The 26,040-nt window shown below is 37.0% G+C and overlaps 3 protein-coding genes across 4 annotated transcripts in view; 2 read left to right on the top strand and 1 right to left on the bottom strand.

Annotated features, from left to right (window-relative positions):
* LOC127839855 (uncharacterized) overlaps positions 1–1,626 on the bottom strand; it is a 33,442-nt gene extending 31,816 nt beyond the window's left edge. Inside the window, exons 1-2 of the mRNA XM_052368245.1 lie at positions 1,523–1,626; positions 667–729 (exon numbers count right to left, since the gene is read on the bottom strand). Of these exons, the coding sequence (XP_052224205.1) occupies positions 667–729; positions 1,523–1,550 (91 nt within the window). The 5' untranslated portion in view covers positions 1,551–1,626. The remainder of the gene's footprint in view (positions 1–666; positions 730–1,522) is intronic.
* Positions 1,627–2,012: 386 nt separating this feature from the next.
* On the top strand, positions 2,013–23,409 carry LOC127837559 (deleted in malignant brain tumors 1 protein-like). Of its 2 annotated transcripts, XM_052364750.1 has the most exons (13): positions 2,013–2,412; positions 5,534–5,702; positions 8,455–8,705; positions 9,175–9,331; positions 10,449–10,648; positions 11,021–11,214; positions 11,527–11,735; positions 12,122–12,304; positions 13,600–13,659; positions 16,957–17,144; positions 18,053–18,181; positions 18,448–18,546; positions 21,573–23,409. In XM_052364750.1, exons 1-13 carry the CDS (start codon positions 2,337–2,339, stop codon positions 21,731–21,733), a joined length of 2,076 nt encoding a protein of 691 aa, XP_052220710.1. In that variant the 5' UTR covers positions 2,013–2,336; the 3' UTR covers positions 21,734–23,409. The 2 variants fall into 2 exon arrangements, with proteins under 2 accessions (XP_052220710.1, XP_052220711.1); XM_052364751.1 differs by lacking the exon at positions 13,600–13,659 and having other exon boundaries at positions 2,014–2,412.
* Positions 23,410–25,191: 1,782 nt separating this feature from the next.
* The window catches only part of LOC127837560 (mucin-2-like), a 40,283-nt gene continuing 39,434 nt past the window's right edge, over positions 25,192–26,040 (top strand). The window contains exon 1 of the mRNA XM_052364752.1: positions 25,192–25,456. Within this exon, the coding sequence (XP_052220712.1) occupies positions 25,417–25,456 (40 nt within the window). The 5' untranslated portion in view covers positions 25,192–25,416. The remainder of the gene's footprint in view (positions 25,457–26,040) is intronic.

Below are 26,040 nucleotides of genomic sequence, written 5' to 3'. Positions count from 1 at the left end.
TAGCGCTGAATCGTAAAATGTCCGACTGAAGTTAAAATGAGTAAATCTAACTTCTTTTTGTGTCATACACGCCTTTAGCTGTAAGATTTTTTTTTAGAATTTGCACATTTAACTTTTTTTTCTATGTTTTTATTATATGTTTATTTAAGTCCAACAAAAGAGAATATTTGACTCAAAATTGCGGAAACAAAACAACCACATCGGCAGCAGCAATGGCATTATTTTTTCCGGTTGTGAAGTACACTTCCGCTTAAATTCAAACCGCGTTTTCTTCAGCACACAGGCAATGAAGAAAGAGGATTGCAGTATTGTCTTAAAGCAACCGCTTCATGAAGATTATAGATTTAAAGTAAATAGTGCAGCAATACTAATACGCTTTTGGATTCTGAGGCATCGGGTTCCTCGGGAACAATTTCGTACATTTTCTTTGTTTATTATTTTACTTACTAGCGTTTTACTTTCTATATGCTTAGGTCTCCACATTTAAGGCACTGAATTGAAACGTTTAAAAACAATACGTTTACATGTCCCTTTAAAGACACACCGAAAATGGTTAATAACGGTATGGACAGCCAAAATACATACATGTACTTCGAATTTCATAATAAATAAAGGAAACAATATTAAACAATATCGCGTACAATACAATCTAGACAGTAATCTCACCTTGAATATGTAGTACTATCACAATCAGGAACCCAGCAAGTGTGGCCATATTCCGATGTAATGCTGAAAACGACATTTACATATTTATTTTAAATGCAACCTTGTTAAAATGACGATGTTTTTAAATCTGCTCACTCAGCCTTTACAATAGAAAGGGCGATACCACTTAAAACCAAGATGGTAGCTAACGCCATTTGCAGGTCCGGCAAGGGAAAGCATTAAGGGCTTGAGCTATTTTGTCGATAGGAAACATTTGGTTTCCGTACAAGGTTAGGTAAAAAGTAATTATCTATTCTTTTCAACAGCATCTGCATGCAATTCATTATTAAACATGTATTTTAAAACTGAAAAGCATTATTATAGAAAACTATTCATATTTGCATGCAATTCATTATTAAACATGTATTTTAAAACTGAAAAGCATTATTATAGAAAACTATTCATATTTGTTTTATCGAATACACCTGATTAAATTCCAGAAACTTAGATATGATATTTTCATACAATGTCATTATAGGACGATCGGGGATTCACGTCACCAGAAATGGACTGGACACCAAAAATAGTCTTATATCTAATATATCGGTATATATCGCCCTTTCTTTAATTTAAATATTTATCTCCCTCATGAAACCAACGTCGATATTGCTCTCAAGTCAATATTAAGAGTGCATTAGCGTGAACATTCATTGTTTACAGTTTATATAAAGGCGCCTGCGTACATTAAACACATGCCTTGGCACAAACTGAAAAATCTCTTTCAATAAAACTTCTTTTCTTACAAAGCTGACATTAATAACTAACGGATTCCCTTACGCAAAATAAAATCAACCATTCCTTAATATAGTTCTATTACCTATGCAGCAGTTTAGATCCACTACCATTTAAATTAACAAATTATTCAAAAGATCCTTGCTAAACATTAAGAATATCTACTTCACTGTACATTCACACAGTAGATCTACTGTTTACCGGCCATAGTCTACGATATGGTTTCATTTAAAGACACAAATCAATATCCGTGCTAGGATTATAAACTCGAATGCAAATTAACAAGTATTGGTTATTCTATGCGACATCTTATTTCAAGAACGGGCATGTTTAATTCGTCATGAAATGGGCGGGTCTGCATTCCGTAAAACATCACGCATTTATTCATCAAAATGAAATGTGGGTACGTAAAGGAGCGGGGAAGTGGAGACCTATTGATATTTCCATACTCGCAATAATACCAACATCTACATATCACAGTTCATATTGCATTGATAAAAACTAAATGAAACGGCCTTTGATCGATAGGTATTCAAGATGTGACATTTCCTTCTCGCACATGTTTATCGGTTTCCACGTGACAACGGTGCGATAGTAAACATTTCTCCCTTTAATCGCTTATGTCAATATTTTATTTTATAACGCTTAAATCGCGTTTGGTTAGCCTATATCGTTTTTCGATTATACAAAAGTTAATTGAATAAGTGTTTTACGAGATACATTACAGATTTGACGTTGATTGAGCAGAAAAGGAATTAACACTATAGGTTTAACAGGAGAAACGTTCGCTATAAAACTTGAAGCGGTGCGCGGCCGCGGGTACCTTTTGTCAACCGTTTATTGACTTTTATCGCATATTTTGGAAATGATTCGGATTTATATTTAATGGATATACTACAATGATGAAAATTGGTCGACTGAGTTTGTATTATTCATCAATGCTCATCATTGGAATTAAAATCATACAAGAGTGTGGTAAGACTATGAGTTTTGATCTAGAATTTATCAAACACGTTTGTTATTTTTTTTTTAATCATTTGTTTACATTGTACTGTAGATCTAAGTCGACATAACACTAGATCTTAAAGTCCAAACTGTATTGATTACTTACATCTGCATTTAATCCTTCTTTTTTAGAAATAGACTTTTTGTTTTCGTCATTATTTGCGTATGTGAATGTGTTGTAATTCCAAATCATGCATTATGACGTCATGATTGTGTTATGCTATATTTTAAATGACGTCGTTGATACTGTCTATTTACTATGGAAGCGTATATGGTAGACCCTGATGCTGTGATGATGTCAACATTCTATGACGGCATGATATGAAAAAGGTGTCATGGCGTAAAAAAATTAATCATCATGCCGACCAAAACTATGATGGCAAGATTTTCACAAGAGCATGACGCCAAAAATTATGTTGATTTGTCGACTTAGGATAAGATTTCAAGACTTAAAGAACCCGCAAGTTGGCATAACTATGGAAGCGTATATGGAACACCCTGATGCTGTGATGATGTCAACATTCTATGACGGCGTGATATGAAAAAGGTGTCATGGCGTAAAAAATAACTCATCGTGTCGACTAAAACTATGATGGCAAGTCATTTTCACAAAAGCATGACGCCAAACATTATGTTGATTTTTCGACTTAGATCATGTTGACCAAAGATTTTTCGGGAAAAGCCGGAAACAATTACATTTATTGAAAATTGCATCAAACCAAGTTTCATAGCTTAAGCGCGGACCTTATAAGACCCAGACAATTTCTTTAAACAGATGCAAGTTTCTTCGAGTTGCTAGTTTACTTTAGTTTAGACATTTCTTGCTATTTCTTTTTTTGTCGATACATGTTGCCCAAAAGTGGAAGGCTACACCCTTTTCCCAAAAATGTTTGTTTCCACTACCCAATAGACATGTTATTTCATGTATTTTGGCGCTGAACCCATCGTGGTTCGTAAAATTATAACGGAAAGAAGTATGATACATCTTCCCTGTATTGTTTGGATATAATAATAATTAATAAAATAATAACAACTTTATCAAAATATTTTACTTTTTAAGTAGACACATTTAACGACAGACACTTTAATCCCATTAATGTTCTTGACAAATTACCTACATGTATTGTCTAACGACCTCGCCCTGTTTAATCGATTAAACACGTGCATTTCCTTGGGTGGACGCCTTGTTGACAATATGAAAGAAATGTTTAAGGCGTCAATATATTACGCGTATATCTAAATTGCTAACGATAAATAGTTATAAATCTGCCACGGCAGGATGATTAGTTTGTTGTAAGTGTTTTGTGTTTTTATTGTCCATCATAAACCCTAATTATATACATTTATTATTAAATGCGATAACTCAAACATCTTTTTTTTAAATTATACATAATATCGAGAGGCAGACAGCGATTGAACAGTCCGTTTTTCCTTCCGTCTGTCCGTCTGTGCGAGGTTAAGACGTTTCGTATAACATCAATATTGCTTCATACAAACCTTGGACTCATGAACAGATGTTAATTAAGACGGTCCAACCCCTTGGTTAAGCCAGCATGACACGTTTAGTCTTTGATTAATACCGCCTTCTACAAATTGTTGATACTTACTGAAATATGTTGTATGTTCTTAATATATAGTACTGAAATATGTTGTATGTTCTTAATATATAGTACTGAAATATGTTGTATGTTCTTAATATATAGTACTGAAATATGTTGTATGTTCTTAATATATAGTACTGAAATATGTTGTATGTTCTTAATATATAGTACTGAAATATGTTGTATGTTCTTAATATATAGTACTGAAATATGTTGTATGTTCTTAATATATAGTACTGAAATATGTTGTATGTTCTTAATATATAGTACTGAAATATGTTGTATGTTCTTAATATATAGTAACTTCGACATCGCAAATAACCCTATTGCTAATATCTATTCATGACAAGCTAGTGCTCACTTGCATAATTTTCTTTTTAACAGTGTAAATGCGGACAATCAATCACTTTTTAATTCTCAAATACCGATATATTAGATATAAGACTATTTTTGGTGTCCAGTCCATTTCTGGTGACGTGAATCCCCGATCGTCCTATAATGACATTGTATGAAAATATCATATCTAAGTTTCTGGAATTTAATCAGGTGTATTCGATAAAACAAATATGAATAGTTTTCTATAATAATGCTTTTCAGTTTTAAAATACATGTTTAATAACGAATTGCATGCAGATGCTGTTGAAAAGAATAGATAATTACTTTTTACCTAACCTTGTACGGAAACCAAATGTTTCCTATCGACAAAATAGCTCAAGCCCTTAATGCTTTCCCTTGCCGGACCTGCAAATGGCGTTAGCTACCATCTTGGTTTTAAGTGGTATCGCCCTTTTTGTGGGCCGTGAACCACGATAGAGTCGATTTGTAAGCGTGGCTTTTTATTACCATTTCTGGATAAACTCAGGAAAAAATATTTTAACCCGGGCGGGTCGGACCCATTTTAAATTCGATGATGATGATGAAAATGCTTCTGATAATGATCCTAATGACGAAGACGACGACGATGATGATGATCATCACCATCATGATGGTTATGATGATGCTGATGATGATCATGATGGTTATGATGATGATGATGATGATGATGATGATGATGATGATGATGATGATGATGATGATGATGATTATCATGATCATGATCATGATGATGCTGATCATGATGATGATGGTCATGATGATGTCGATGACGATGACAACGATAGTTATAAGGATGGTGATGATGGTGATGATGATGATGATGATGATGATGATGATGATGATGATGATGATGATGATGATGATGGTGATGATGATGATGACGACGAAGACGGCAACGCAATGATGATTTGAGATACATGTTGAGTCACTTTTAAAATACTAGTAATCCGGCTTTGTATCTTCAAATTGGAAATTGTGAAGGAACATGAACTTGAAAGCATTCTTGTTTGCACAGTGTAAAACACAACATACCCGCTCTAAAATGAATTATGAAGTATGTAACCTGCGCTTTATTATTTTTTATTATTCTTACATCGAATGTCTTTCGCTCACAGCGGGTCAATCATCGAACGGTGACATCCGGTTGATCGACGGCGGGAGGCCGTCTCAGTCCCAGGGTCGCGTGGAAGTGTTCTACAATGGCACGTGGGGCACTGTGTGTGACGACAACTGGATAGACCAGAATAACGCCATTGTCGTCTGCCGCCAGATGAACTCGCCCTCGTGAGTACCCATTATAACTCGCCACCATTAGCCTGGCAATGACCTGTATGCATTCAAATATTAAAATGATGTTACGATGAATACCTAAGTTTAGGATTTGGTAAAACTATACAAGAAATATCCTTTTTAAAAGTAATATTGCGTTGATGGTGTCTGTGTTCGAAATTAATAGTCAATTAAATTATTGAGATCAAAGATCACGGATGTTTTATATATATATATATCTGCACAGTTCTTACCTGTATTACTCCCAATTACATCAATTACGGGATTCAGCGCCGGTTTTGGTGACTTATTTTTCATTATTAGATATTTTTGATTATGTTTAGTTGGAGAGAAAATAGTGCTCAACAGTCATTTTACATCGTTGCAAAACGCTGTGCTGCTTCCTTACAATCAAATAAGCCCATGCAGAAGGGGAATTGTGTTTGCGCTATACTGCACAAAATACGTAGTAAATTCAATTATATGATAATGTAAATGAGTCAACATTTCGGAGATTGCACGTTTTCTAGTTCGCGCAGTTTTTTTTGTATTTATTTACAAATACGGGAATTCTATTCATTCCTTCTCACCGACTGACGGATGTTTTTTTCGAGAATTCATTGGACAATTACAAAGGTTACGAAGGTCAAAACATGGGTTAAACAGCTTTGGCGAAATATTCCCTAAACTTACTGTTATGATGTCATTTATCTCGCGAAAGACGTGCACAAACAAAACCGAGTTTCAATATACGACACAATTCATGCGTTTAATTTATGATTATATATTTCACAAGGATCAGGCGAACGAATATGGTCGTGATTTTTGTGTTAAAGCACATATCATTGGGGATGGAGCGAAGGCAGCGCACACTTATACTATCGCTGAACATGGCTTTTTCTAATTGGTTTGTTGATATGATCTACAACCGTGAAATTAGGAATTTAAGCGTCAATTTCCCTTAAATTTGGAGAAAAGTTGTTATTTGGTTTAAACATTTCTAATTATAAGTGATGAAGCTTACATAAAAAAGAAAATACAAAAGATAAACATAAGACATTTATAGGCAAATCATTTCTCTTTCTAAACATCAAAACAGCCAAGCCATCAACTGGGAATGTGTCGACTGAATTTGGGAAATAATACTTTGTGCCATCGGGAATATGACCCAATAACAGGTATACAATCAGCAAAAAATAGTTCTGCTTATCCAAGTCAAATAATAGACCATATTGCCTTAATCCCCGACAGAAATAGCCCTGCTTAGCCAAGTCAAATAATAAACCATATTGCCTTAATCCCCGATAGAAATAGCCCTGCTTAGCCAAGTCAAATAATAGACCATATTACCTTAATCCCCGACAGAAATAGCCCTGCTTAGCCAAGTCAAATAAAAGACCATATTGCCTTAATCCCCGACAGAAATAGCCCTGCTTAGCCAAGTCAAATAATAGACCATATTGCCTTAATCCCCGACAGAATAAGCCCTTCTTAGCCAAGTCAAATAATAGACCATATTGCCTTAATCCCCGACAGAAATAGCCCTGCTTAGCCAAGTCATAATAGACCATATTGCCTTAATCCCCGACAGAAATACTATTGAACACGCGGACAACTATCAAAACACAAGATGTGTTGGTGAAACACTATGTCCCCCATATATTTGATCTTTGACCTTGAAGGATGACCTTGACCTTTAACCACTCAGAATGTGCAGCTCCATGAGATACACATGCATGCCAAATATGCTATCTTCAATATTGCGAAAGTTATGGCCAATGTTAAAGCTTGACGCAAACAAACCAACAAACAGAAGTGGCAAAAACAATATGTTCCCCAGTATAGACTGGTTGACATACAAATCAACAAACCAAATGACCCCATAAAAATCACAGTTATCGAAGATTGGCCTTCTAATGGTCGCGACTCTTAATCGTCAATATCGAGTCGATAATTAACATAAATATAACTTTTAATATAAGAGGGGTTATATCTGTTTTACAAACAGGTCTTGGTATTGTTTTTCTTATTTTGTGCAACTATAGCATTTTATAGAGTTATCCCGCTGTGTTAAGGTACACGATAAATAGCAACTTATGTGAACGCATTCGTATTCATACGAATTTATAATCTATTTTCCTGTAGACTCGTTCTGACTTTCCTGTAGCCTCGTTCCGACTTGATGTTTAAAATTGTGAGACCTCTTAATTCAAAACTACCACTAATAATTCACTTAACAATAATCGAACATGGTGTTTGAACATGATGTTTGAACACTTACTTGCTGAATGCAGGAAAAAAAACCTTTAAACTCACGTTTATCATTAACTAATAAGATTTACCAATTCACTATTCAAATTGTATCTTTAGTTCATCATATCACCCGTGTATTGTAGACGGTGTGAGACTCGGAACATCCTGAGAATCGCAGGGTTGTGTGATGTTTCTTCTACACTGTAGAGTTATATCGCCCTAGTGGTGCAAAATGTACCATGTGACATTGAAATTGGAAGGCACATGGTAACTTTTTGCACCAATGGGGCGATATTATCATACGCATGTTATTGATTGTTTGAGGCACACCAGATAAAAATCGTTAAGTCATTTGATTTTCTTTTACAAAAGGAAATTCGCAAAAATTATTCAGAAAAAGTGTGGATTCTGTCCCATAAACAATAGCCCAGAATCCCCCCCCCCCCCGAGTTCGTTAAATTATTGGGACTAATGTTGACCCTATATTTGTGAATACGTCCTTGATAACTTACAGACCGAACGGCGGCGTGTGGGTGAACAGCACGCGGTTTGGTGCCGGAAGTGATCCCATCTGGCTGGACGATGTGGGGTGTGCGGCCACCGAACAGCGCCTGGCTGACTGTCAACACAGAGGTTGGGGTCTCTCGAGTGGTTGTGACCACAGCGAGGACGTCGGTGTCATTTGTCCCGTCAGCGCCGTCACTTCCTCCGGCACGCCCTCGCCCACCACCACCAAGGCGCCCGTTATACCGGATACGGGAAATTGTACGACGTCCCGTTTTTTCGTGATATTTTAAGTGGCGTTTATTTGTTCGAGTGTGAAGCGTCGGTAATCGCTCAAAATATTGACATGTTGGAACTCTTAGTTAAACATTTTATATACAAAGTTTCTTATAAAGGTAAATGCGAAATAGTACTAGAATGTATTTTTTCTATAGTTTCACTTACCCACAAATAAAGCAAGGTTATAAAAACATAGTAAGTCGATCATATCATATAAGGATGCTTCTATAAGAACAAAAACTTATAATGAATTTCCTCAGATTTCAAATTCCATTTCAACAACGTTCATTGTTGGGAACACTCTTCTATACTCTCCTTTGAAACAAATGAGTTGCTCAACCTTAGAGGTACCTTTGTTTATGAGCACTGATTCCCTTCAAAAGAACCACTACAGATGATACATCGAGCAGTTTTGAAAGCATAAATGTAAAGGTACACATTGCTGTTCAAGGTACCACTCCGGACCGAACGATCCGGTTGAAAGGTCCGTCCAATATGCCCGGGGTTGGTGTGGTGCAGCTTCTCCGGAACAACACCTGGGGCAACATCTGTGACAACGGCTGGGGCTTCAACAATGCCAAGGTCGTGTGCAGGATGCTGTGCTTCAAGTGAGTAGCCGTGATGCGACCGTGTGTCGGGAGTGAGTAGCCGTGATGCGACCGTGTGTCGTGTGAGTAGCCGTGATGCGACAGTGTGTCGGGAGTGAGTAGACGTGATGCGACAGTGTGTCGGGAGTGAGTAGCCGTGATGCGACAGTGTGTCGTGTGAGTAGCCGTGATGCGACAGTGTCGTGTGAGTAGCCGTGATGCGACAGTGTGTCGTGTGAGTAGCCGTGATGCGACAGTGTGTCGTGTGATAAGCCGTGATGCGACAGTGTGTCGTGTGAGTAGCCGTGATGCGACAGTGTGTCGTGTGAGTAGCCGTGATGCGACAGTGTGTCGTGTGAGTAGCCGTGATGCGACAGTGTGTCGTGTGAGTAGCCGTGATGCGACAGTGTGTCGTGTGAGTAGCCGTGATGCGACAGTGTGTCGGAAGTGAGTAGACGTGATGCGACAGTGTGTCGGGAGTGAGTAGACGTGATGCGACCGTGTGTCGTGTGAGTAGCCGTGATGCGACAGTGTGTCGGGAGTGAGTAGACGTGATGCGACAGTGTGTCGGGAGTGAGTAGACGTGATGCGACCGTGTGTCGGGAGTGAGTAGACGTGATGCGACCGTGTGTCGGGAATGAGTAGCCGTGATGCGACAGTGTGTCGGGAGTGAGTAGACGTGATGCGACCGTGTGTCGGGAGTGAGTAGCCGTGATGCGACAGTGTGTCGGGAGTGAGTAGACGTGATGCGACCGTGTGTCGGGAGTGAGTAGACGTGATGCGACCGTGTGTCGGGAGTGAGTAGACGTGATGCGACCGTGTGTCGGGAGTGAGTAGACGTGATGCGACCGTGTGTCTGGAGTGAGTAGACGTGATGCGACCGTGTGTCGGGAGTGAGTAGCCGTGATGCGACAGTGTGTCGGGAGAGAGTAGACGTGATGCGACCGTGTGTCGGGAGTGAGTAGACGTGATACGACCGTGTGTCGGGAGTGAGTAGACGTGATGCGACCGTGTGTCGGGAGTGAGTAGACGTGATGCGACCTTTTTCGGGAGTGAGTAGTAGAGTGAACGTTACTTATCAAACCTATTATCATTTCTTATCAAATTGTCCATTTTAATATCTTCTTCATGATCGCAGCCCCAACACCGCGCTCGCAGGGTCTGTTAACTTTGACACGAGCACCATAACCGAAAAGATGGTCATCAAGTCCGTGACCTGTACCGGAAACGAGGCCAACATATCCGCGTGCACGCAAGCGCCATGGGCCGACGGAAGCTGCTCCACCAGCGAGATGGCGAAAGTCACGTGCACACCTTTGGATAACTCCGCCCCAACCAGTGAGTCGCAAACAGTTATTTAACATGAAAACGTGCTGTCACTGCTTAAGAATAATAAATTTTACCTGCGTTTATTAAAAATACAATTTCATCCTTTTCATATAAACTTTAAGACATGACTGCACTTTTCAATTTTCTGTTCTTGTAAAGCTGTCATAATAAAAATTATAATAATAACAAATGTACATGTAATTCAGGAAACTTGAGGGGCTCACAAGTGCTTACATTCTGGTTAAAATAGGCGACATAATTGATTTTTTTTGTGCATCTGAGTACATAAGAAGTACACGTGTTTTGTTGTTTCTATCGGGCGGGGATCAAGAGGGGAATAGCTTTATAATGTGCTTACCATTGCGACCGGCTGCGTTTCAGGACCGGAACCGATCCTGGAGTGTTCCAACGGTCTGCTGCGCGCGAGCTTCAACAAGTCACGTGACGTGCACCTAGAGCCTAAGCACCTGCAGGTTGCCAACAGCACGGGATCCTCGTGCACCGCCAGCACGGACGAGAGCGACCAATACGTCTCCATCAGCATCCCCTTCGACGAGTGCAACACGCTGAGAACGGTATGCGCAAAATAAGACTAACGCTATCGAGCGCCGCTAAAAGGGAAACGTCTGCCCGCGACATCTTATGCGTTTAGATTCACGTCAATGTCGATTTACACATGAGGATGTCTAGTTTAAATTTTCGCAAAAACAAAGCGAAGTATAGCTTATATTTTCGGATAATTTTTTTAAAGTATATAATTTATATATTCATATCACACACGCATCATCTTCACGAGATTATAACGATTGTTGTGAAACTGTCAAAACGCGTAAGTTAAAATTCGATTTGTTATAAATGCAATAATAATTTATTTTATGACGTTCAAGTACAACGCGACGCACATTATCTACAAGAACGTGATCATGTATCTGCCCACGTTTACGAGCGGCGCCGTGAGCAACACGAACACGTACATGGTGCAAGTGCAGTGCGAGCTCCCACGTGACCCGATAGCTGATAAGCCTATTTTGCCCCTCACAGAGACCGTCACACAGGTTGCGCAGGGGCAGTTCATTGTTAACATGCACTTTTTTAGGTAAGGACGTGTAAAAGTCGGTTGTGCTATTGCACAATGTGTTTGAATTAGACTGAAAAATTTCAATTTTCTAAGGAGGAAAATGTGAATTGATTACCCCAAAACAAAGCTTCTTTTTTTTATTTGAAGCGTGTTGAGAAAATGTATTACATATTCTTAGTCACTTGTTGAAGCTTCAATGGCGTGGTTCGGCGTTTCTTGGATAAATAAAGCATCATCAGGAAAAGTGACATGTAATAACTTACGAGAAATTCATATTAAAATGTTCCTAGTTTTTTTACGGGAATGGTCATTTATAGAATGGAATATTCAATGAAGAATATCATCCAAAATGTTTTTATTAGTTTTTTCTAAGCTTGCAATAAATCTGAAAAGAATATTTTCAGGAATAACAGTTTTGTGACGGCAGTGACCAATTTCCCCCTAGAGATCCCCCTGGGAGAATGGCTTAACTCCGCCCTCTCGCTCGAGGACGTCGACAAGAACCTACACATGGTGGTGCCCAACTGCTATGCCACGCCCTCTAGTAGCAGGAATGACCTCACGCGCTATCCGCTCTTCACTGACAAGTAAGTCAACGAGTTTTGTATCTTAGCCTCGCTCTGGGAAAACGGGGTTTAATGCATGTACATAAAGTGTCCTCTCCTATTAGGATGTGCAACCCGCACAGTCATTTTTTTCTAAACGAAAAAGACATGTGGAAAGTGTTGTCCCGGATAAGCCTTTGAGGATTGCACAGGTTAATCTAGAATGACTAAACAAAAATGCATTAGACCGGTTTACCAAGATCAAGGCTAAATCGCTCTTGATTTATGAAATTCTGCTACAAGGGAGGCAATCGATGTGTGAGCAGCTTGATACACATGCGAGGCACATGCATACTTTCATTTTGGTATGTAGTGCTTATCTATAAATAAAGTACATGTATCTAGTAAGTATACAGCTGCCAAGCCTAAGTAACATTTGTGATACGATAGTTGTAAACACTTAAATATGCAATGCCTCATCTAAAACAATTGTACTATGATTGTATCTATGATATAATAGATATCTATGTATACCCCACGCTATTGAACTACAACATGCTTGTCATGTGTTTTGTTATTCAATACAGTCAGAGAAACGTTCAAGCTCATCGATTGTCACTCTCGAATTGTGTGTCATGTTTTTATCCCGTGCACAAGACGTTATCTCCAATGAATCTTAGTTGATTGTACTTTCATTGCACTTGAGACAAAAATTGGCACGAACGAATACTTTTTCTAGCCTTTATTTGGAAAAATGTATTCGTGTTATCGAGTGTTATTAATTAATATAACATTTGATACTGTATTAAGTTCATAGCGCGACCTTGTATTGTAGGCTGAGAGCTCATCAAGAGGTAACCAGCAAGGCATTCAATGTTGCTCATTCATGTTATGTCTGTGGATTGGTGATTCAAGAGTGTTGCGAGATTGTCCTTGTAATGCAAATGAGCTGCACTGCATTTACTAACTTATGGTGCCCTATGTGTTTGTGGACTATTGTTAACTAACAAAACGCAAACTTTTCTTCCGCTTGGTGTTATAATGTTTGTTTTTTTGCAATGGATGCATGTCCAAAATGAAATACGTGATGTTGCTTTTTACGAACAGAAAAACACGAATTTAGCCGTGCTTGCACAGTTGTAAATAAAATACACAATTCAATGCATGTGTGACTTAGTAAAATTATTATTATCATGCCTTTCCTTATATTTGGCACATCCATATGCATATTTGGTGGCCTTTACATGAATTTAAGATTGAAACTATAGATGACATTCATAAGTCGCGAGGCAATATCTACTAGTATTTGAAGGCGGCTTTCCTTACTCTGTTTGTAGGCCCTGCAATGTATGTGAAAGCGCTTTAGGTGGCAATGCATCTCTTTCGTCTCTTGAAAGGTGTGTGGCACAATGTGTGTTTGGTGCAGTGTTTACTTTTAGTCCAGTTGATCATGTTCTTAAAGAGAGATAATCCCGATATGTATATTAACACATTTTATTGTATATTTTAGAAAACAATGTAGTTTTGACATGTAGCAAATACATATTTTCCTTTAACACTCATTTAGAAAATGATCGGCAGTATCTCCTTTACACGTTTATTTAGTTTGTTAACTTGCTCGTACATGTAGAAGTTTCTTAACCTGTTTCCGTTATACCTCTTTCCCAAAACTAGGTATCTTTCTTCGCGTAACCACGAGTGATGCCCCTAGTGCACATCCGGTGAATTGTATAGCTTCTTATGCATATACATGTTATGATACACCAAGTATGGGTCAATAAATGAGCCGAACTTTGTGAAAATGGGGTTTAATGGATGTGCGTGATGTGTCGTCCCAGATAAGCATGTGCGCACAGGCTAATCAGGGACGAAACTTTCCGCCAAAACTTGTTTTTTGCTAAGAATAGACTGTTTGTGAACGAAAAATACAATAAAAGCGGAAAGTGTCGTCCCTGATTAGCATGAGCGGACTGCACAGGCTAATCTGGGATGACACTTAAAGCACATGCATTAACCCCCCTTTTCACAGAGAACGGCCCAAATATTTTAGCAAGCATATGTATTTTTACGTGTCTCCAAATTCATGTAGTTTAATTTCGTACAACGAGCTTTTTTCAAGCCGTTTCATTTGAGTGATCTTTTACTGAAAATTATCTTAAATGATTGCGTGTGCTCCACATTAACTTGAATTTAAAGTTAAAGAAGAATAACTGGATAGCTACAATTTCTTTCTATAAACATGATCACGATGACAACTTTTCGCAAGGCACTAATTCATTTGGAATCTATAGATTGTGCTAATCTAAAATTGTTACCTATTACATCATGTAAAACACATGATAATTTTTAAATTAAATAACGCTTTATTGTCCGAAATGCAAATGTTAATGTCAAGTTTTAGGATAAAGTTGCAGAATAACACATTTTATAAGTCAAATCCCAAGTTTCATAGTTCGTAAAATGTCTTCTTATAATGCGCACATTGAAAGAACTCTTTTTTTTCGAAAAATACAAGTGCTCAGTGAAAAAACTTCAACACTGAAGGAAACTACAGTTTGTTTGATATACAATCATTTTAGACAGACATATTGGGGACACTATTTGGCTTTTTAGTTGTCGCCAAATGCGGAACCTTATCATTATAATTATCTGTATAATGCAGTTGCATTGGATTAGTGGCATGAAGCACATATAACACTATGTACTTGTTATGTCTAACTGTGGAGTGTAACCTAGCAAATATGCCGGTGGGTAATGAACGCACTTTATGGTTACAGTATACTAAATAACCGTTTTATGTAGGCTGTACTCTCTAAAAAAAATATCATAGTTGATTCGAAGGAATGTTGTACACTTTAAACTATTGTTCTGGCTTTATCATTTGGAGAAAGTAGTAAGGCATCAATAGGTGTTCACTACTAAATACCTGATATATGATAAACTTAGAGACAATACTAAAACATTGCACTGAAAAAGGTTACATTCCACTAAAAATTGGCCGGAAAAAAGTTGCAAGAACAGTCGATTTTCACTTTTGACAAGTTCTTTCTTGGTTTGTACATGACATATCTTTTTTTATTTCACAAATCGACTCCGCCTTTAAGAAAAGGTATGGTTATGGGGGTGTCTATGTGCAAAATGTTGCATTTATTTTCGCTTAAAGATGTCGCTTTTACATTGAATTAAAGGGGCCTTTTCACAGATTTTGGCATTTTTTAAACTTATTCATTAAATGCTTTATATTGATAAATTTAAACATTGGATCGTAAAAGCTCCAGTAAAAAATCCAGAAAAAATTTAAAAAAAGGAAAAGAACATTGCCCGGAGCAGGTTTCGAACCAGTGACCCCTGGAGTTCTGCCAGAGTCCTGAAGTAAAAACGCTCTAGCCTACTGAGCTATTCCGCCGAGTATACATCATTGTCGTATTTTATACCTTATATAAGCAATCTTCGTAGTTTCACAAAATTTAACGACAAAAACAGAACTCTCCAAATTATTCAATCGTTTCGCGTTGCAACGCTTTATAATTTTTAGGTTTTAAAATCGTAAAAAGATGCATATAATGGCTATATTAGAGCATGGTTAATGTTCAGTATTACTGTTTCCTCACAAATATCATAACTAAAACGAAAACTTACGAATCTGAAACAACTTTTTTCAATTTTGTCAATTTACCAAAGCGTGAAAAGATCCCTTTAAATAGGGAAACTATTTAGAATATTGTGACCTTATAACTTTGTTCTTCTGTGTGTAAATGTAAGTTGTCAATTGGGATCTCGCGGATTATCGCGGGAAATCAACATGTTTTCCGGGCTCTCACCGGTTCATTCTATAATATACTTTTTAAGTGTGATTGTAACTATTAAGATAGGATAGGTATTTGTTTTATTGGTATGTGCCACACAATTTCGCTCGTTTGATACTTATTTGTTAAATACTAGTAAGTCCCTTCACACAATATATTTTAAGCGTAGTCACCTCCCCCTTCTCCCCGTGAAATGTCAAATATTCATTCGACTAAACATGTTTTACTGAATGACGGCAATGGCCCATTCTGTAACGAATGTTTTACTTGCAGAACTGTATATAATTTTAACACTGTAGCGGAATTATGGGTTGATTGGCTAGAAGCGTGTATCTGTAAACATTTTAGTAAAATAAAGTTAAGTAATTGTCTACATTTTCCAGGTGTGTGTACGTTTTACATAACACATTATTGTCTCTACCGGTTTCACCGGAGGGGACTTATGGTTTGCGCTCTGTGCGTCTGTCTGTGAGTCTGTCACACTTTTCTGGATCATTTAAAAGTTCTTCATATTTTTTTCATAAAACTTGAAACATGGATAGATGGCAATATGGACATTATGCACGTCATTTCATTTTGTTCTTACGTCAAATATTCTGGTTGCTATGGCATCAAATAAAACAAAAAATATGACAATGGTGGTGCCGATAGGGGACATATATTGCTTGGCAATAGTCTTGTGTTACTCTGGCATCTGAAAACCTACGACCACGACTACGCGTTACAAGCATTCAGAAATGCTATGGTCGTACGGGAAGGCTCAACCTGCAGAACTTACATCGTGTTCGTTGTTCAAAAATTGAACTCGCTATACTAAAGTATATTACACACATAACATCGTAAACACAGAATTGCATCGCACTTGAGTTTGACGTCATATATGCACAGGTGCGTTAACGACCAGACGGTAGGGTTCTTTCCCATCAACGACACATGGTTCGGCTATCGGTGGCAGACGTTCAAGTTCGTGCAGTTTCCGGCAGTTCACATCCACTGTGACGCATACGTGTGCGCGAAGGACGACCCGTCCCCGGAATGTGACCGCAGCTGCCTGCCTGCCAACACCACCACGCCCAGTGAGTCAGAGATAAGCATATACCCGTACTCGATGCGTAGATATGTGGCTTAGTCTCTTACACGTTGCGTTCACATGTTCACGTTGCATAAACAAGTTTACGTTGCGTACATAAGTACATGTTTCATACACACGTAGCCATGGCTTAGATATGTAGCAGTTAAATTCATACTTAGCCGAGATGTAGATATACAGACGTTACATAGATACGTACGCATTACAGTTATACGTGCCTCAGGCGTAGATATTTTTACGTTAAATAGATATACAGTGTTACATTTCTACGTGCCTCTTGCGTAGATATGTTTGCCTAACATAGATACGTACGCGTTACAGTTGCCGTACGTAATTTCGATATGTAAACGTTGTGTTCATGTGTTTTAAAGGTACAAGAAAAAAAAAACAGCTTTGAATAGTGATTGAAAATTTGTAAATTGTAATTTTTGTCTGAAAAAATGTGTCTGGACAATTTTATTTTATCTTTATAAAATGCGGTGTGTAGTTTATTTTGCATGGCCATTGAAGAGAACATTCGAATTAAACATTGTTCTGCATACAAAGATAAAACGTGTATGGCAGTTATACAACACGTTTTATTTTGTAAGCATTGATTATTTGTTAAATTAATTTGATGTAATTATGGAGATCACACAACTTATCACTTTCAAGTAGTGTACTGTTGTATGTTATGTAGCTTCTGATTTGATGTAGGAAAATACTGTGTTGTCATTTAAAATTAATATAATTCAAAATTACACACAATCACTTATATTTTACACGCATTTATATTTTGGTTTAAATTGAATATAATTACTTTTTACATACCGGTACAACAGCAATAAATTCTCTGTTCATATACTCAGTCTAATCAACTATACAGTCCGCTGATTTATGTTTTCCATTCCGCAGGTTCTGGCCGCCGGAAGCGAGACTGGAACGCCATGCCTCCCACACTGGTTCACGTGAGCAGCGGTACTCTCCTCGTGTACAAGACTGAACAGCCACCGCTGATTGAGAGGCCACCACTTCCGGTGCAACGTAAGTTAATGTCTGTTAACACACATTCTCCACAAGAAATGCGAATAATAATTATTATTTGAACTGTTGTCATATCCAGCTTCTGTTATACTTAATCGTGGTCACAGCCTGTATGCTGAAGAAAACAATAATATCATGGAACTTTATACGACACGGTTTCATATCTTTACATAATTTCAAATTCATGTGAGGTTTATTGATAACACATTCTCAAGCTTTGCATTGACGGGAGAACCTACATGTAGCTATTATTATTCAATTTTCAGCTTCAACCACTCAACGACCGGAAACAACCCCTGCGCCTGCATCAACCGTTGCTCAAGTGGAATACAGCACTGCTAGATCGTCAACCTCATCGACTTCAGGTACAGTTATTACGAAAAAACTATAGTGCTAACAATTTGTTTTTTTATATTAATAGTAAATACATGCGCCTAATTTTGACTGTAAACATAGTTGTTTGTGTGTATTATTCGTAAATAAATGCATCTAATTTTGACTGTAAACATATTTGTGTTATATTATTAGTAAATACATGCATCGAATTTTGACTGTAAACATAGTCCATTTTGTCTCCAAAGAGTGCACTGCAGCATTTGTAAAATATAATTGCAATATACGTACATTTCCAGAAAGGAAATTCATTTCTGCGTTTAATAAGACCAAGTTAATGGAAATCGCTGCACAATTGATGAAGTAATGGCTGTTCAAAGCGATGCACCCTATATTCGGGTCATTTTGAGTTGAATACCTTGTGATATATATAACGTTATGAAAAATATGTTTTCGGAGAAATCGATTTTTCGGCGTAAGCTGTATTAAGCCAGCTTTTCACCTCTCCTGACCTTTGTAAGTGTCCAATAAAATTCAAATAAAATTTCCCGCGGCTAGGTACGAATGAATACACTTCATTTATTCCATTGGCTGATTTGAGTATTCCACCAGAACATTGGAAACATATACGCGTCTTTGTAACACTGTCTTACTGCATGAAACAATTTTATTATCCCCCGCCAGAGGCGGATGGATATTGTTTTGGCATTGTCCGTCCGTCCGTCCGGCTGTCCGTCCGTCCGTCCGGCACTTTTGTGCCCGGAGCCATATCTTGGAAGTTCTTTTGTGGATTTCATTTAAACTTGGTATGAGTATATATATGCATAAGAGGATGATGCACGCCAAATGGCATTGTACACCATCTGTTAAAAACAGACTAATGGCCCTTTGTATCTTGAAAAAATGCTTTTTAGTGTCCGGAGCCATATCTTGGAAGTTCTTTGGCGGATTTCATTGAAACTTGGTATGAGTATATATATGCATAAGAGGATGATGCACGCCAAATGGCATTTTACACCATCTGTTAAAAACAGACTTATGGCCCTTTGTATCTTGAAAAAATGCTTTTTACTATAGGCACTTTTGTGTCCGGAGCCATATCTTGGAAGTGCTTTGGTGGATTTCATTGAAACTTGGTATGAGTATATATATGCATAAAAGGATGATGCACCCCAAATGGCATTGTACACCATCTGTTAAAACAGAGTTATGGCCCTTCGTATCTTGAAAAAATGCTTTTTACTATATGCACTTTTGTGTCCGGAGCCATATCTTGGAAGTGCTTTGGCGGATTTCATTGAAACTTGGTATAAGTATATATATACATAAGAGAATGATGCATGCCAAATGGCGTTGTATACCATTTGTTAAAAACAGAGTTATGGCCCTTTGTATCTTGAAAAAATGCTTTTTACTATATGCACTTTTGTGTCCGGAGCCATATCTTGGAAGTGCTTTGGCGGATTTCATTGAATCTTGGTATGAGTATATATCCCCTGCCAGAGGCGGAGGGATATTGTTTTGGCGTTGTCCGGTTGTCCGTCCGGCTGTCCGTCCGTCCGTCACTTTTGTGTCCGGAGCCATATCTTGGAAGTGCTTTGGCATGATGTTAATGTCTCAACTGCCAGTAAGTAATCCATTAGTCCGTCCGTCCATCTATCATTATGTTCATCCGTCCAATTTGCACCCATCCTCAAACAAAGCATATGTTGCGGGGGATACCTTGGGCCTTTCAGGCCCTCTTGTTTCTAATGAAAAGGCTTAATAGATAGAACAGTTTTACACTCAATTCTCGACATCAATACAGTTTGCGCGTGCACCTTTTATTTTCAGAGAATAACCAGCGCAACGCGTTTATATTTAAAGGCTATGTTCTCATATTTAGTACTTACTTCCATATTCTTGTCAACATGTTAACATGTAAAAGTATAAAGAGCAGTGGAAGCGAGGCCTCACTTTAATACATTGCATTTCAACCCGGGTCAATTCGCGGCCAGTGTATGAATGTCAGAGTTTATACAGGTCATCACCGGAGTTCGCGGCCAGTAAAATAATAGTTATATAATAAATACGCTATCCGTGAACTAGGTGACCTGGAATTTTCTTTAGACCAGAAATATGTAGATTCTTAATGGGTTTCAACAATACAATGATAAATATTATTTTTGATTAATTTAACAATAATTATTCCACCATATTGACCAATGTATTAAGCATGAGCGCGATGATAATCGATACTGTTAATAATCGAATCAAATAGCAATGCCCGACAAACCACTAAAACAGGTTTGTTCGAAGAACGCGCCTATAAATACGGATACTTCTCGTGTGGCCGGTTGACTCGTATGTTTTAATTTCACTTCCATTCTTCTTTTGGTTTTCTGTTTTATATCTATAGGTTTATGACCAGCAATATGTAATAATGTAAAATAAGCCGCGAAACTCCGCGTAACATCCCGTACTGCGTGTGATGCAGCTAAGAACTGCACAGAAAAAAGACATTCGCTATCCTTAATCTCATTCATTGAACTATCAACGCCGTATATCTTTTTTAAAGATATTTCTTGTTCGTTATAATTTGATTATTTTTTATTAAAAATGATGTTTTCATTATCATAGCCACACGCTAACCACATATGTATTGGACAACTTCAATTGAGTTTATATTTATTTTGAGACAATCCCGACATTCCTGAATATGGGTCACCACATGTCCGTTATTCTCTAAATCCCGAGTTGCAGCTTTCATGCTTATTTTATATGGTACGCCTCAATTTGGTTTCTGAGCATTCTTACTTTTGTAAAGGACACATAATACTAAAATATTACGTCAATGAACATTATGTTTACCAAACAAAATCTGCAAAATTCAAGAGACCATTCGTCTGCACTTTACGTGTCGTCACAAAAACGGTGCGTACATAACGTGACCTTGTTTTGCTTTCGAAAAAAAGAAACAGTTCTAAACATTGACACACGTCAACAAAAAAATAAATCGACTTAACAATGATAGGCTTTTTGTATTCAATTCATAGAAAATGTATTTGTTCTCTTGCAGACAAACCGGAGATCAGCAACGTAGCTCACGTGACCACACCAGCTGACCGTCCATTTAATGTCCCCTTAGTTGTCGAGAGTGGTGCAAGAAAACTGAGTTCTTCCGTTAATTGTGTCACCATATTTTCATCGTTTGTCATTCTTACATTGATACTAACCTAGTCTCCCTGTGATTCTAAGCGCTTTACGGCTCAGTGATTGTCAATGTAAGAACGAAATTTATGTTATGTGGAAGGTATGATAAGAGATTTATTTTCATTGTTTCCCTATTGTTCGGATGTATCACCAAAAAGCGAAACACGGAGGATTTTCTATGTGCTACTGAGTATTACTCCCAATTTAAAGTGGTTTTCTTAAGTTCACTACAAAACATAAAATAACTGCTTTTTACATTGTAAAAAAAGTAATCGATCTCAACGTACACTAAACTGACGGACAAATCCCCTACGACGTGTATCACGTTTATTGAGATGTTAGATCAACACCGTGTTGTAACAGCTTTCAACGACGTGTGTCTGTAAATTTAAAGTTAATCCATAAAGTCGTCTTTGTGTGTTGCATATTTTTTTATTGAGCCACGATCTGGGAAAAATGGGCTTAATACATATACGTAAAGTGTCGTCCCAGATTAGCTTGTGCAGTCCGCTTTGGGAAATCTGCGACGACACTTTCCGTTTAAAGTGGATTTTCGTTTAGAAGGTGCTTCATTGAAACGAAAGATTCAAAACAAGCAGAAGTTGTCGTCCCTTTTTAGCCTGTGCGAACTGCAAAGGCTTATGTGGGTTGATTCTTTACGCACTTGCATGAAATTTCGTTATTCGAGAGCGAGGTTCAATGACATTATTTTGCTTTAAGCGACCATTATATATATATATATATATATATATATATATATATATATATATATATATATATATATATATATATATATATATATTTGTATGAGATCATATCCGTGTGTTATGTTATCGCGCACATAGAAGGTGTATGGATGTTAACAAAACTGCATTCTGCACAGTTTTAAACAAATGCCATTGTAAGTATAACACATATAACGACGATTATTTTAATTCCATTTTCTTCCAGAAAAGAATACATACTTCATGTTTAAAGGTTTATATTTAGGTAAAAATTATATTGTTTCATTTTTCAATTAATGTTGGTGAAATATGTGTACATATTCATAATAAACAACAACATTAACCTAGTTCAAGCTGTACTTTCTGTATTGGTGGTTTTATTTAATGCTTCGTCTTAGCATACACGTTTTAACCGTGCCTGTCTAGTTGTTTCCGCTGCTCAAATTGTTATAGCGCAACTGATCTAGTGTCTTATAAATGTACATATTTGTACATGATTTATATCTATGCAGTTTTGATTCATTAGTCATTTGTTTTGTTGTTTTTATTTGTTGCTAAGTTTTACTTATTTATTATTGTGTAAATTCTAACTTTCTTTTTGAAGTATATTTTATTATTTTACTATTGTTTTTTGTTGAGATGATGGAATTATTTATGTCTCAGTTAAGTTAAATGTTAATTTGTTATATATTGACATGTTCATGTAATGTTTTAATTCAGCTGTTTATTCGTTTCTAATTTTGATTTTAGCAAGTTGACGCTGAAATAGATTGGCGTAAAAAGGCAAATTAAAGATAAAAATCAGATTATATATGTCGTATTTATTTTCACATTTTGAAAAATTGTTTTGTAAAGTTTACATTTGGAAAAATACATTTGTTAACCTTAGTATTAATTTTAGTTTTGTCTTTATTGTCTAGTTGGTTGCCTTAAGTATATATTGCAGCGTAACTTAGCTAATAAAATACACCATCAGTCCTCAAAGTGTTTATCTTTTGGAATGTTTTTACCGATTTTAACTTGAACCATATTTTAATTTGACAAACACGTGTGTGTTCATTTATACCCGCATGTGCGTTAATTTTGGCTAAAAACGAGTTTAATAGACTTACACATAAAACCGTTTTCCGAAATATGACCTTTGTCCTATGTTTATATTTCAGACAACACAATGCCTTTGTACTGATCCGCGGAGGTTTAAAGGATTGAAGTAAAATTGTGTTCAACAAATTACTAGCTAAATGAAAAAGCCGGAACTCGAGCTCAGGTACTTCTTAACAGTACATCAGGTACTATTAAGTATATTACAATTTACCCCGTGTGCGGTAAATACGCTTAAAGGCACAAGTTTTAAGGGGTACTTTTATTATATTTTCCGTACCCCGCGTAATTTGTAGTATACTAAAGAGTATCATGGGTACTTTTAAGTAGTACCTGAACCGACGATATACCTGACCAATATAGAAATACTTGTATTTGTGTTTCTTTGATACATCGCCTAATCTGACTACACTTTACTCTTCGCTGACTGGATCGAATGACTTCGCATTAAAAGTGGAGGTCAGATGACTGGATCTGATGACTTCACATAAGAGGTCAAGAACAGATGACTGGATCTGATGACTTAACATTATAGGTCAAGAACAGATGACTAGATCAGATGACTGTATCTGATGAATTCAAGTTTAAGTTTACGATCAGATGACTGGATCTGATGACTTCACATTAGATGTCGCGAACATATGACTGGATCTGATGACTGCCCATTAGAGGTCACGAACAGATGACTGGATCTGATGATTTCACATCAGAGTTCACGGTCAGATGACTGGATCGAATGACTTCGCATTAGAAGTCACGAAAAGATTACTGGTGCTGATGCCTTTGCATTAGAGGTCACGAACAAATGACTGGATCTTATGACTGAACATTAGAGGTTACGAACAAATGACTGGATCTTATGACTGAACATTAGAGGTTACGAACAAATAACTGAATCTTATGACTGAACATTAGAGGTTACGAACAAATGACTGGATCTCATGACTTCACATTAGAGGTTACGAACTGATGCCTGGATCTTATGACTTCACAAGAGTGGCTAAGAACAGATGACTGGATCTGATAACTCTACATTACAGGTTACGAACAGATGACTGGATCTGATGACTTTAAATTAGAGGTTACGAACAGATGACTGGATCTGATGACTTTACATTATAGGTTTCGAACAGATGACTGGATCTGATGACTTTGCATTAGATGAGTTGCCTCTGTGTTGTGTTGTGTTCTGAACCATAACAATCTTAGAACGAAAACTCACTTGAGCGTTAGATTTTTAATCATCTAAGGTACTTATCTATACTAGTATCACACCTGAAAGTTAACCGTACATTATTCATTCAGAAGAATGTATTAAATCAGCATCTACTTTTATATACAGTCTTTTGAAGATTTGATGTGTAATCAATTTAATTGCACACAGAAAGACCGATATTTAGTGCTCGGAAGGTTTGTATTCTATATCCCATATTAAAGCACGATCTTGTTCAATGGTATGTTTTAATGATTGCACTAAGGTAATTTCTATATGATAGGTTTATGTTGGTAATATCTCATATGATGGCTGGTATTTACACGTGAAGATTACAATGTACCTTTGATATTATCAGCATCTTCCGCCCCGATATGATGATAACTTTCATCAACGTTTAACCAGTGTAAATTGAGATTAATAAATATTATGAATTCGGTGCACACTTGTAAGCACATCTGATAGCACAAGTATTTGATTGTTAGTAATTGTTAGATACGGATTAGATTGTATTTTTAGAATTGAGTGTAACACTGGCGTATCTGCTAAGCCTTTCTATAACAGGTGCATCAGTTGCACACGCATCATCGATTAACATTAAATTTGCTCTATAGTGATTGTATACAAAGTCAATAGCGAACAGAAAGTTGCTTAATATATAAGGGCAAGACATGAATTTTGCATGGAATATAATTTGGATTTTACCAATCGGTATGGGATAGAATTTTTGCGAATATAAATGTGTTTTGTTTTTCACATTAAATGTATCAATTTTATTTAAAGATGTTTCAAGTTTTACCATATGTCATTTAAATCATTACATAAATCATTCAATACATGCATATTAAATAATCAAATTGAGCGTGGCATTTTTAAATTAAAACATTTCAAAGCTATTTGTTTAAATTTAAGGAATGTTGGGCCCTTAAACTTGGTCTAAGTTACAAGTTTCAAAGCCTGGCTTCGTTTCCATCTTTTAATAGACGTTTTCATCTGTATTCTACCTGTGTTCACATGTGGTCATTAGTATTTTGCTTGTGTTCACACGTGTTAATCTGTATTTTACTTGTGTTCACAGGTGTTCATTCGTTTTCTTCTTGTGTTCACACTTGTGTATACAGGTGTTCATCAGTATTATACATGTGTTTACACGTGTTCATCCGTATTCTACATGTATTCATATGTGTTTATCTATTCGACTGTGTTCACACTTGTTCATTTATATTCTACTTGTGTTCACACGAGATCATATGTATTCTGCTTGAGCTTGTACTTGATCGTATGTATTCTGTCCA

The sequence above is a fragment of the Dreissena polymorpha genome, chromosome 7, assembly GCF_020536995.1.
Source record: "Dreissena polymorpha isolate Duluth1 chromosome 7, UMN_Dpol_1.0, whole genome shotgun sequence".
Lineage (NCBI taxonomy): Eukaryota > Metazoa > Mollusca > Bivalvia > Myida > Dreissenidae > Dreissena > Dreissena polymorpha.
The sequence above is the reverse complement of the archived record's forward strand: the minus strand, read 5'-3'. Positions and strand labels throughout refer to the sequence as shown.

Excerpts from the sequence above, each read along its gene's own strand:
- LOC127837559 (XM_052364750.1), top strand. The coding sequence starts at position 2,337 with ATGATGAAAATTGGTCGACTGAGTTTGTATTATTCATCAATGCTCATC. Across the intron at positions 8,706-9,174 it reads TATACCGGATACGGGAAATT|GTACCACTCCGGACCGAACG; the intron begins GTACGACGTCCC and ends TTGCTGTTCAAG. Across the intron at positions 18,547-21,572 it reads GTCAACCTCATCGACTTCAG|ACAAACCGGAGATCAGCAAC; the intron begins GTACAGTTATTA and ends GTTCTCTTGCAG.